Source organism: Thunnus maccoyii, chromosome 3 (assembly GCF_910596095.1).
Source record: "Thunnus maccoyii chromosome 3, fThuMac1.1, whole genome shotgun sequence".
Lineage (NCBI taxonomy): Eukaryota > Metazoa > Chordata > Actinopteri > Scombriformes > Scombridae > Thunnus > Thunnus maccoyii.
The window spans coordinates 29,334,957-29,348,818 of NC_056535.1; the positions used below are offsets into that span (position 1 = coordinate 29,334,957).

Sequence of the window (13,862 nt, forward strand, 5' to 3'; positions counted from 1 at the left end):
GAAAGTAACACGGAGATTATTCGACCAATGAGAATTTAGTCGGACGAGAGCATATCGACCAGGAGACTACATCCCTACTTTTTTAATTATTATATCACATTTTTTTGGGTAGGGGGGGTTAAAAGGGCAGCTTTACTTGAATCTCTCTGGAAACAGGTAAATAAACATTCTGGTGTGAAAGAACAAAGCGGCATGAAGGACTGAAAGGTTTTTATTTCTGTAACAGAGTCATTTACAGCAACAAAAACATCCACAGAGCTGCTGCAGCTACAATAAATATTCCTGACCACACTCCACCTCCAGCTGGTTCATTCTTCTTCACTGCTGCTTTTTAAGAGACGAACCCGAGTCAGTGTGAGAATATAAATGAAGTTTAAAGACTATAATATTTTTTCTGGTGGTTAGAATTATGTGGGAGTGTTTTAACAACAAAACTACTGAGTGAGAAGAAAGTTTTCATCAGTCTGTTGGTCTAAATTTAAGAGCACGTAAGAACAATCTGGGATTTTCTGCTACTTTTTTTTTTTGCTCAGTATGAAATCTGTTTTCACCAGATGTTAAGTGCTTTTCTCTACGCTTAAGTTTAGAGAATATTAACATGTTTTAATCCCTTTTCTCATTTGACAAAACAAAAAATAGGATGCACCAAAGTCACATAAAGAAAATAAAATCTTAATTCCACAAAGGAATAGAGATGCACCAAGATATCAATCAGATACTGAATCAAATAACTTGATCAGGTATTGGATACCATTATTTTAATAAATAACAATTCAGTAAATTTATATCTATGTATTTATTTGTTACATTTTGTTTTACAAAGTTATGAAAGCAATGTTTAAGCATGATGTTGCCTCACACATGACAGAATGATCCCAGTCTCTTCCACACAGTGAGGCTTACAGCTCATTAATTAAACACTGGTACCAGATCAATACTCGGTATCCGGACTGAAGAAGTCGGATTGGTGCATCCCTACACAGGAAGCTTAAAATCTACATAACCGTTCCTCTGAAGGTCAGAAGAAATCAAATTTACAGTTACGTGATTATTTACACAACAAACCAGTCGTGTACTTGTTATTCTGACCCTGCAGACTGATAAAAACGTGACTTTTTCTTGGCTCTCACAGCAGTTTTGTCATCAGTGAACTTCCATAGAAGTACAAAAACCCCCAAAGGACAGGAGCAACTTTTATTTCAAGGGGAGGAAGTGGAGAGAGCAGCCAGAGCCACACACACAGTTCGGTCATGTTTCTCACCGACTAACAGAGGCGACAACTTGACCGAACCCTGCGTGTCCACAGCTCTGGGTGCGGATAAACAGTTGTGCGCTTAATCTACCAACATCTGGCTGGAAACTTTACAATCTGGAGTATTTTTAAACAGAGACGTTTGGCTGTATTTACACGTGGTTCACATATTTCACCAGACGATGTTTCTACCATCTGTGTGAACAAGACAAAGAGGATTCAGGTGGGTTTGTCTTATGTGTGTGTGTGTGTGTCTCAGACGTTGAGGGTCTTTTTGATAGAGAAGATGATGTCTTTAATCTGCGGTATGCTGTGGTCCTCCAGGATCTTAGCGTACGGCATGGGGATGTCGACACCTGTCACCCTGGTGACCGGAGCATCCAGGTAGTTAAAGGCGGGACCTGCAAACACAAAACAGGAAGTTAAAGACACACTTCCTTAGTAGAGATGTGCCGGTATACCGTTTTTACTGGACACTGAACACAACGCAGCTCTCCTCTCTTTATTAGCAGTTTTACCTTTTTTTAAAAACCAGTCAAACAGAGAGACAGCAGCACCAGAGAACCAGACTCCAGTCTGTCTAGCTGCAGCAACTCTCACTATGACCTTTTATGCTAACATTAGCTAGCTGACCTGCTGACGTGTGGCTAGTTTATGGTTGAGTGAGTACAAGTGGTCAACGGTGTGCAGGACTTTTTGGTTCTTTCACAACTATTAACACCCGATATAAATCAGTAAATGCATAGAATCTAAGAGGAAGTTGACTGAAAATGACTTTAAATGCAAACAGATGTCACTCTCAACAAGCAACCTGCTCATATTTTTGGCGTTTAGTGTTTTTGACGCGAGTTCATTTGCAGCTCACTGTTCAGTTTGTTTGGTTTGATTAAATCTAAAAGGTGATCATCATGTGAAGTAATTTTACTATATGCTATCATTTCAGAAAAGTTTACCGTGATATTTTTGTTCACAATAATGGTGAAAACTTGATGCTGGCACATTCCTATTCCTGCATTTGTTTTAGTTAGAGGTCTCGTAATTATGAGAAAAGGTTGAGATAGTTCTCAGTCGTCATGTTGGTTGTACCCAGTTCAATTTGCTTTTATTTACTTGTTGGTTTGAGACGCTTGGAGATATTAATGTCACTGAGTAAAGTGGACGGTATTATTATCTAGCATGTCTATGCTACTAGCATAACATACCCAAAACTGTGTAGATGAATAAATCATGTCAAGTTGCATTGTGGGTAACGTAGGCGCCAGGTTTTGACAAGGAAGAAGAATTCATCGACTAAAAGTAGACATCGATTTGAAACCTTTTTTTTCTGTCCACCATGAGTTTGACAATGTTACAATAGTGTGATGCTGTTTTAATATTAACACCAAACATACTAATACTTATGTAAAGACTGGATATTAAATATTTATGGAATATGTCGGAGTAGTGGGTCTCAGCGGGATGAAGCCGGATACAAAAGTGATACGAGTCGCCTCCACCATATCAAAGCTCTCTTCAATTTTACTTGAAATGTTTCCAACAACTTTTTGCCTGAGGAAGACCTGTAGTTGGTCAAAACGTATAACTGAAGTATAATTGAACGGAGCTTTGATTTAGTAAACGGGTGCTTCTTGTATCGCATATATTAAATATTTACTCCTGACAAAACTAGTTACCAAAGACGCATCATAAGACCAGTTAGTGACGCGTGAAGTAACACAGCGGTAGACTTCAAGTTACAAACTAATGTTACAGTTACAAGAATAATGTCAGATCAAAAGAAATCAATAATGTCTGTTAGGAAGTGTAATGTAACGAGTTATTCTGCTCTCGCTGTGATCTGAATTAATACTTCTTAAATTCGTCTGAAATTTCTCTGTATATAAATACATACATTTACTAAAGCGATGCCTATATTCACAAAGAACCGACATGTACATCAATTACACCACTTGTTTAATTTTTTTTATTTTTGGAAGTTCTTACAGTTCGTGATTAAGTGGTGACTTTATATTTATCTTGATTGTTTTCTGACTGGATACGACCACACATGCTTCCTAACAACCGACATCATTAAAACATTTACACACTAAGACATTTTTTCAGTTTAAATGGTAAAACTTGATTTGATAAATTGTTAGTTTGAAGCTAACAGTTACTGAGAATAATCAGGGATTATAAAGATTTTTCTACTTCCTGCTCCGTTTTGATGATGAAATGTGTTTTATTCTGTTACATTTTGCGTTGTAGTGACAAAAAAATTATAATTAAAAATTAGGAAATGATTACCTTCCATGACCCTGGCGCAGATCTCAGCTCCGACTCCAAACTGAGGCCAGCCCCCCTCCACCGTCACCAGGTGGTTGGTCTTCATCACGCTGGCCTCAATGCTCTCCACATCCAAAGGACGGATGGTCCGCAGGTTGATCACCTGACACACAGACACACAGGAAGTAGTTAACAGGCCGCTGAGCACGGATCATCTGTGTCAGGTATCAACAGGCGTGATCCTCCCCCTACCTCACATTCGATTCCCTCCTTGGCGAGGACAGCGGCAGCGTCCAGGCAATGACCTACGTACCGTGAGTGAGCAACCACGGTGACGTTAGTCCCTGAAACACAGAAAGAAGAAGAAGAGGTTAAGGCTTAATAATGACAGACAGTTCAGAGTGACAGATCAACATTCAGGTCATCTTTACCTCAACCTCCTGTTTCCCCCAAATATCATCATCATGTTTACAGACATCAAAAAAAATAATTTTCAAAAATGATTTAATGCAAACTATCAAAATCACATTTTTTTAATATTAAACACTTAATAACGGTTGTTGTACCCATAGACTGTATAAAAATAATGGACCCAGCCACTGTCACTCATTGGTTTGTGGACGCCTGTTTTGAAGCCTTCTTTAAGCATTTTCACACCGCCATCTTGGTTTTTTTGGAGCCAGAAGTGACCATATTTGGACGAAAGTGTGGGGGTTGAGAGGAGCTCCCCAGGATTCAACAACAGCACCTCACGCACCAGCGTAGTAGTAACTTGTCAATCACAAGGTAGCCACGACCAGAAGCATACCCTGCTTTATCGTCTATTTTACTATTTACAAAATGAACATCATGCTGTGTTGAAGAAGACTTGAAACTAGCAATTGAGACCATAAACTTGTTAGGAAAGTGTTTCCTGAGGTAACAAATCCAAGTGAGAAGTAGGGTCACTTTCTCATAGACTTCTATACAAAACAGACTTCTTTTTGCTAGTGAAGTCGCCCCCCGATGGCCATTAGAGAGAATGCAGGTTTAAGTCACTTCAGCATTGGCTTCACTTTTCAGACCTGGATCTACCTGCTTGGATTTACTCGTCTGACTTCCACAAGTTAAAGGAACAGTTCAACAAATATGGTTAATATACTTATATGCTATATTCATGATATTGATCTACATGGCGTAACTACAACAGTCGAGTACGGTGACTGTGTGAAGCTTCCTGAAGTCTTGTCATCATAGTGAGGTCACCTGGTTTGGTACCATCGTGTCTGTACAGAGACTAAAACCAAAACCTGCACTAGTGTCCCATTTACACCTGGCATTAAAGTGAGATCTGTATCTGAATATGTTATCTGGATAAAGAAAAACAGATGTTAATGCACTCAGAACACACTGTGATCAGAATGCGATCGGATTGGCCAGACCACATTTGGAAGTGGTCCAGCTCGCATAATTTGCATATTGAGAACCGCAAAGACCCGTGGATCCAGATGGTCTACAGCACTGGGCGGACAGATGCACTGTTGTCACTAAAGGAACAGTATTTTGTGTGTCTTCTGAAGTTTTATGGACACACACACATTGTCGATTGTAGTTTTGAGGTTTCGGTCTCACCTTGTCTCTCGACCTTGGCCTTGCCGATGGGAATGGTGAAGTCTTTGGACTGTGACTCCTCCGACATCTCGAAGGGAACGCCGTACATCAGCTCATTCTCCAGGAACACCACTGCAGCACACACACACGGTTCAGTGAGAACAATGACACAGATTCAGACAGTGATCCACTTCTACACTCGTTAATGTCCCTCTCTCTCTTTATAAAAGATGCCAGAACTAAACATTAATCAAAAATAGATACAACATTATGTTTATGACTTCAATAAGTTGAAAGTAAACCGACACTCTTTGGTATTATTTCTGTCTGTTGGGGGACTCGCACCAATATCACTGCATCAAAACAGTAATTCAGAGCATCGTCAGACGTTCCAAGTTTCTTTTTAGAGAAAAGGTTCTTGTTTCAGCAGGTTTGTTAACAGCCAAAATGAAACTGAGAGTTAATTCACTGAGTGTCAGAAACCAGAAACCAATGACATCAGTGAAGAGAACAGAGACAATGACAGCCAAGTTTTATTTCAGGGTGAAGTTTTCCTTCACAGAACTGGACGGTAAATTACTGAATGATGATGTATTTTTTTTTTAACTTCGGCCTGTTGATGACTTTTGACCTGCGGCAGTGTTGTGTCTCACCAGGGTTGTCGTCTCTGATGGCTGATTTCAGGAGACCTTTGGCGTCTTCTGAGTTCCAGGGACTCACAACCTTCAGACCTGGACAGTGAGCGTACCTGCAGACAAACAACAACCACACGACCGTTACTGCTACTGTCGCCTCAACTACAAAGTTACGACTTGGGTCTTATTTTATAGGTCGGCTCATTTGATTGCCCGACTTCCTATCAATGTTATTTTAAGGGCTGCAACAATTAGTCGATTGAAAGAAAATCACCTATTTTGATAATCAATTAATTGTTTAAGTCATTTTTTAAGAACAGAAAATATTAACATTTTAGAAGCTGAAACGAGAGAATGGACTTTTTTTTTCTTAAAAAAATTACTTACAACAATTAATCAATTATGAAAATAGTTGACGATTAATTTTCTGTCAATCGATTGACAAATCTTTGCAGCTCTAGATATTTATTATATTATATTTACTGATAGAAATGGACTAATGAGTTGTACTAAAGCTGCTATAAGTATCAGCAGTAACACTATCAGGTGTAAGTGAACACACCATGCAGCGAAGCACTGCGAGTGCTGGGCGGCGACGCCCGCTGACGCTCCGTTGGGTCCTCTGAAGACGATGGGCACTGACTGCAGACCAGCTGACATGTAGTAGGTCTTTGCCGCTGAGTTGATGACCTGGTCGATGGCTTGCATGGAGAAGTTGAAGGTCATGAACTCACAGATGGGTCTCAGGCCGGCCTGGATGGGAGTGACAGATTAATATTAGTGGCCGCTGCTGGGAGGAAAATTACATGGACACATTTCCACAAAGAGACGTCAATTTTAATCCAAAGAGTTTCTGAAGAGTCATCGGGTTGGTAGTCATGCAGAGTCAGATGGGTTTAATGAGAACTTTGACTGGGTTTGTTTCATAATTTGTTTTATGTCAGCATGTGTATTTATTTACTGCACTGTAATAAAAACCCATTTAGAAGTGGTCTTCACAGGTCCGCTCAGTTCCTACTAACTGTGACCAAATTATAATCAGTCTAATCAGGTCTGGTAGAGTCCTGTTGTATTCTCTCAGTCTAGCAATATGAGACCCTGAGACCAGTCTAAGGTCTGTGTGTCAATATGTTTAATACCTGAATAGATCCAAGCGGACTCTATTAGCTCTGATCGAGAGATGCATCATCATGAGCCTGGTACTTGACTGGTTGAACACTGTTGTCACATTGATCTACGCTTTTGTTTATACAGTGTTTACTTAATTCACTGGGCTCTCAGCTCAGCCTGCTGTTCTGTACTAATGATGCTCACGTTCACCAGGACAGTTTAACAGGCAAACACGCTGCTAAAGCTTTTCAGGTCAACTTGTGTTCATCACGAGCAAAGACGTAGAATAAAGTTACAAATGGTTAATTACAAATACACCCAGTGTTATAATCTTATTGTACTGTTGGGGAATCATGTGTAGCCATGCGGACGAAAAGGAACTCACCATGGCGGCTCCCACTGCGATGCCGGTGAAGCCCATCTGCACCAGAGAGAGAGAGACCACGTTAACCATCTGAGAAAACATTTCCTGTTTCCTCTGAACGAGTGCTTTGATCTCACAACTGACAAAGCTAAAATCAACAACAGAGCTCATTCATGAAGGACAAATGTTAAATTGTCTCACCTCTGAGATTGGAGTGTCGATGATGCGTTTGTCTCCGTACTTCTTCCACAGACCCCTGCTGACCTACAGACACACACACACACACACACACACACACACACTATAATTAGTCCAAGCAACCAACTATATAATATTACAGTATTTGCCTTTTTGTCTTAGCTACAGTGTTATCATTACTGATAGAAAGACAATAAGACCCAACTGTAGTTTTTCTTAAAAGAGACTCAAATAAACGAAGCTGTGCTGAGTGAACAGGCTGAACTGCTGAAATGTCAAAAAGCGAATTAACGTTACCTACTGCTCATCTTTATTTCAGCCTGTTACCTCCTGAATCTGCTCCGCTGCAGTTTTCACGGAGTTTGATTTAGAGTCTCAGTGTGTAACTGTGATGGAAACGAACCGGAGGGAGCTCGACTGATATGACCACAGCAACTACAAACGTCACCAAAAGACTCTCAAAGTGTCTCGTATCGAGGCTAATCACTGGCTAGTTAACATGTCAACATAAGCTGAAGTGCTGAAATACACCAAACTGTCTTTATGAACCTCATCTTTTGTTTTCCACTGAACGACTACTGACCTTGTAGGCTCCGTCGTACTGGGCCACTTCCTCACCCAGCAGGAACACCCGCTCATCCCTCTCCAGCTCCTCGTCCATCGCCTGGGTCAAGGCATCACGGACCGTCACCTGAAAACAACAACAACAGCATCACAGTCAGTACAGACTCATTACTGTCACCCAGAGGACAGAGTTCATCCTCACGTCTTTCACAGATCAAACCGTCCTTTAATTACACTGGATCTGCCCACTCTGATTTTATACAGTTTGGTTCAACTTATTTTAAAATGGATTAAATCATCTGCGGGAAAAACTCTCTAATCAGAAACGCAATTAAAGCGGGAGTGCCTGACTTTGTCTCCCCCTTCTGGTAGTGAGCGTAATTACAAAAACACTGTTGTCACACAGCCCCAGCAAAATGACTTGTTTCACTTAAAGAATTTGATCCATTCGGTTCGATAACATTTGGAAAGTCTATAAGAGCCACATGATTAAATTATTTTATACCCATTCAAGTTAGCAGAGAGCTAACCTGAAGTTAGCCGGCTCGGATGCATTCAAACAGCCAGCGCGGGAACGTCCTGTCTGACACAATTAAAAACTCTGTATACTGTGAAATACAGAGAGATTAATCTGGTGGTGACAGGCTTAATCAGCATTGTGTGAACTCGTTTGGCAAGAGCTTGAATGTGACAGACGTTTGTTTACATGTAAAAGTCGCACTGCAGGTTTAGAGCTATATAAGTAGTTTTCGTCTCCTATGATGGTCTACATTATCCATCAGAGGCTCCCTCTGATGGAGACTTTTGGTATTTGTTACTATGTCATCACTTGTACATTTTACTACTAGTTTAGTTTATGTTTTTTTGTGCTGTGTTAATATTTGCATTTTTCATATGTATATAAATACATAAATGAATAAATATTTAAGCACAGGAAAGACTTCAGGCTCTGGTGGTGACAGGATTAATATTCTGATAGTAATGTTGTGATAATAACAACAACAACAACAACAACAATAATAATAATAGTGGCCAAAGTCCAAAATGTTTGTTTTTTTTGGGCTCCAACTAAATCCAGTGTGAGGATTTGCCAAGAGCCTCTGTTTTATACAACTGTTTAGGGTTTTTTTTTGTTTGTTTGTTTGTTTTGTTTTTATCCAAGAACACAACACAACCATGACACACACAGAAAAAAGACAAATTATCAGGAAACAGATATAATATAAATCCTGACATGATTAATTCTCATATCCTGAATAAAAAATGATTAAAAAAAAAGAAAATACTGTACTTTCAAATATAAATAGAAAATACAAGCAGATATGATGATCAGTAGAAATAAAGGAAAGCAAAACAAAACAAAGGCCAGAGGTGTTTTGAAGCAACCAAAACTGAATCTGGTAAATAAAGAAATATCACTGAGTTACAATCAACATATTCAGATTAATATTTCAGGCATTTTATAGCTGTTCTGTTTTCTGAGATTTTAAGAGGTGTGAGATCTGTTAGGAACAGTCTTACAGTAGGTTTTTTGTAAATTACTGTCCCTCTCTTTCTTTCACTGTTATGTTTGTGATTATGTGTATTGTTTACAGTTTATGTTTATGTTTATTCCACTTTCTGTTGACATCTGGACCACATTGAATTACTTTTACTTGCTACTTGACAAATAAATCTGATTCTGATTTTTATTGAGTCATCTCATCTTATGAATAAAGAACAGTTATGTAAAGATTTACAATGGACTAAATTTTGGAAATCTTAAGAGAGCAGTAAAACAAAACATCAACGTCCTCAATGTTCTGTATATACTGACATCGAGTTTCTCTGTCAAGTAGTTTTCCAAGTGTTTCCAGTCAACAAACATGTTGTCTATAGACTCTTTCTATATTACTAAAGTTACATTCTTTTCTAACATTAAGACAATACTTGGAGATGACCTCATTACAGGGGTAGCATCTATGCTTAATATGTTTTATATAATTGTAAACTGAGTATTCTTGGAATTTAGACTGTTGAACGGATACAACAAGACATTTAACTGCATGACCTTGGACGTACTTGGGTTGGGTATTTTTCCTCTATTTTCATAGTTTTAGAGACTAATAGACACAATAACCCAAACTGTGTACACTCTGTTCACTGAATATTGGGAACAACATCACTGAACCATGTTTTGGATAGCTTTAATATTTCAATGAAAAAAGAAATATAAACAAATATAATGCATTCAAGAGGACAGCTAAATGTTTTTTCTTCCTGATTTTAATAAGTGCTGTTATCAGTGGTCGAAGTACTCATAAAACTCCTGCATGACAAATCCTACTTAAAAAAAGTACATAAGTATTATCAGCTTGATGTAGTTAAAGTATTGCAGTAAAAGTAGTGGTTTGGTCCCTCTGACTGATATATTATTATATATGACATCATTAGATTATTAATACTGATGCATCAGTGTTAGAGCAGTATGTTACTGTTGTAGCTGCTGGAGGTGGAGCTAGTTTGAACTACTTTATATACAGTTAGCTAAGTTAGTCCAGTGTTTCCCAACCTAGGGGTCGGGCCCCTTCAAAGGCTCGCCAGATAAATCTGAGAGGTCGTGACATAATTAATGGGAGAGAAAAAAAAGAAAACAAAGTTCTGATACACAAATGTGTTTCCAGTTTTTGGACTTTTTCTCTAATATTTGATTTTCAGTGACATATTGGATCATTTAAACATTTATTGAAATGAAACCACGTGAGAAGTTTAGATGGAAAAATCACTATTTTGTGGAGCTGTTAACAACTCATAGACATCTGAAATATGACCCCGACTACACACTGCTTTTTATAAGATGTCAAAAGCCAAAAAGATTGGAAACCACTGGTTTCATCTTTAACAATCTGTTGTATTTTAAAAGCTTGTTATATTATCCATTGTGTCAAATCTTTTCTTAAACGTAACTAAAGCTGTCTAATAAATGTAGTGGTGTAGAAAGTACAATATTTCCCTCTGAAATGTAGTACAGTGGAAATATTAAGTAGCATATAAAGGAAATAGTCAAGTGAAGTACCTCAGAACTGTACTCAAGTTCAGTGCAGGAGGACAGTCACCAGTTCATCAAACACCAGTAAAAACTATCATCATGTTGACATGATGTGACAGAACAGCAGCTCAGTGACCGGACATCTATACAGCAACAAACCCTTAAATTTTAAATAAGCAGGTAATACGTAGTCCGACAGGGTAACCACTGAACATGACTGCTGTATTTTGTTATTACAATCAGTCGTTAAAACAACATAAAACCATAAACTGGTGTGTTAGCTGTAGCTAGGTTAAGCTGCTAGCTGCTAACACTGACCTGCACAGCGGCCGGGGCGCTCCTGTGAAACTCCCGCCGCCGCAGAGCCGATACGGCATTCTGGAGAAAGGCAGAGAGAGACCACATTACTGACATTATCCATCAACAAAACCAAAGTGGTGATACAAAGAAAACATTTTTGAACGATTTCATACCTTTCCTGAGCGGAGAACGCACCTCAGGGACGCAGCCATCTTCACTCTGTCCTCTGCCGGAGAATAAGGAAGAACCGTCACATATGTCAGAAGGTTTCAGCCAATCAGCGCTGCAGTTTGTATGTCGGGCGGAACGTGTCATAAAAAAGAGCCAATCACAGCGGATCAGCGGAGACGGAGGCGGGAGAAACTGAAGAGTGGAAGAAAAAAATCCAAGGACACTGCCCTGTATGGAAGACCAATACTGCCAAAATGAAAAATTGATTCAATATTCAGAGTGATAAACCAATTCCAATTATCTAGAGAAGAAAGACTATTAAAACATGTTAAACATTAATTAATCATATATTACATAATGACTATGAATTTAAAAATGTTTATTCTTACTCTGGATCTCGTAGTCATGCCAGCATTTATTAAAAATGTGTTTTCAAATTGGTTAATTTGGAGTGACAATACACACTTCCTGTGAGAGGGTTGCCGGCAAAATGAGTGTGTATGTAGGTCATGGATGTGTTATAAGAACTGGATACTGGACTCAGAGATGAGTATGAGTATGCGGCCCATTGAATATGCCAATCAGCCCATAGACTTTACATTGGGATGATGTCACAGATTTTAATAATTTACCTTATTTGCAGTTGGAGGTGTCCTGTCAACAGTTTTATAGACGCCTCTTGGGTAAAATGGGGAAAATACTTTTTGGGCCACACAGGATTTTTCCATTACTCCAATACCGTGAGTGGCTACTGGGAGAAACTGGGAGAAACTGGCAGCAAAGCTCAGCTGCGGCATGGTATTCACTTCTCTTAATACATCCATGATGTAGGTCCTTCCACTTTTGGCAAGCAGGTTACCTGAGATTGCTCTCTAATTGGTTGTTTCAGATTTTCTACGCCCCCTGGACACACATTTCTATTGGTTGCGTAGAGTACACAGGTTTCCAAGCAACGTCATTATTGAGATGGCATGCAGGCGGATGTTCAGCTTGTCAGAGAGTAAACATTACAAACGTTTGTCCTGTACAGCAGTCAAACAGCAGGAATTATATGCTAACATTACTTCATTCTATTCAGGCTAACATTACTTGTGTGAGGGTGAGCTTCTTCACTAGCTGTAAAGCTAACTTTGTGCAGCCTGTGTAGCATCATCATTACTACTGGCTTCCATTTCATACTGGAATATGTGTCATATGTTAGCTTTTTGTTTAACTATTGCTTTGTGTGGGTTTGATGGTGTTAACATTTTAATATTGTTGATAATAAACCCACATAGAATTCAAATTCACTGAAGTTAATGCTTTAACAGTAGTGGTGCTTCAGCACACCCTACTGGTGATACATGGTTACAGCACACCTGTCAAATGGCTTTTTACAACTATTGTACATTCATCAGCCACCACTGAGGATTAATAAAAATCACTGAATGAATGAATTGAGCTTTATTACTGTCATGCATACAACTATGCCCTGCTCACATGGGCTTACAAGACACCACAAATTCTTACAAGCCAGATCGAGAGTGCTGCATATATATTTTCAAATAGTACTACAAAAAAGAAAACCAACTCAAACAACTTTGAGAGTTCACATACCTAGACACATCACATCACATTTACAGTATTTCAGGATTTGTTGAGCCATTTCATAGAAAATTTACATTCTTAAATCATCATATATTTCCAGCACAAAAGAAAATGGGACTCACTTTCCACCTGTCCATAATCACACAGCTCAAACAATCTGTTTTCCTCCTTAATATATTTTTTATCTAACATAGAAACATTTAATAACTCATGGTTAGGCAGAATTATGAAATAAGTCAAACTTTAACTTTAAAATAAAAGTGAGCTCTCATATAGTGTTCACACAACCATACAGTATAGATATTTCTTAAAAAACACAAGTGATCCCCTTTAAGGTAATTGACATTGCACCTCATAAGGCAATCAGATAAATAATAATCAATGAAGGAATGTCCACTAGACTTACAAATTAATTTAATTTCTACACATATCAAATGTTAATACACATTTTAATCATACATACACTACAGTCAAATAGTTATAGCAGTATCTGCAAGTGTCTATATCAGAATATAAAGAAGGGAAGAACTTCTGTCCGTTTGTACAATATGTACAACCTTGTAAAAGATATTCTTTAGGCTCTCAGTATACACTGGACATCAGACGAGGAGCTGTTCATAAAACAATGAATAACTGAATACAAAAGGCCAAAATGACATAAAGACCACTAGATTATAGTTGTCATTCAGGCCATAAGGGTGTAAAGTTTTAAGTGTATATCCAGAAGCATCCATTCATTTTTCAACATCACCACTTCTGTGTTTTTTGTTTTTTTTCAACATACAGTAAATGCATTTT

At 38.5% G+C, this 13,862-nt stretch overlaps 1 protein-coding gene across 1 annotated transcript; it reads right to left on the reverse strand.

The window, feature by feature from the left end:
* Window positions 1-195: 195 nt before the first annotated feature.
* Window positions 196-11,587, reverse strand: pdhb (pyruvate dehydrogenase E1 subunit beta). The gene is made up of 11 exons (XM_042407528.1): window positions 11,480-11,587; window positions 11,325-11,384; window positions 7,998-8,105; window positions 7,418-7,480; window positions 7,238-7,273; window positions 6,305-6,495; window positions 5,761-5,855; window positions 5,129-5,239; window positions 3,770-3,861; window positions 3,539-3,680; window positions 196-1,653 (listed from the first exon to the last, which is right to left on the reverse strand). The coding sequence occupies exons 1-11, from the start codon at window positions 11,516-11,518 to the stop codon at window positions 1,508-1,510; spliced, it is 1,083 nt and encodes a 360-aa protein (XP_042263462.1). The 5' UTR covers window positions 11,519-11,587; the 3' UTR covers window positions 196-1,507.
* Window positions 11,588-13,862: the final 2,275 nt, after the last annotated feature.

Bases quoted from the DNA above. Each gene is read 5' to 3' on its own strand.
- pdhb (XM_042407528.1), bottom strand. From the start codon at position 11,518: ATGGCTGCGTCCCTGAGGTGCGTTCTCCGCTCAGGAAAG. The intron at 7,481-7,997 runs GTCAGTAGTCGT...GTGTGTCTGTAG, and splicing joins AGTACGACGGAGCCTACAAG to GTCAGCAGGGGTCTGTGGAA. The intron at 6,496-7,237 runs GTGAGTTCCTTT...ACTCCCATCCAG, and splicing joins TCGCAGTGGGAGCCGCCATG to GCCGGCCTGAGACCCATCTG.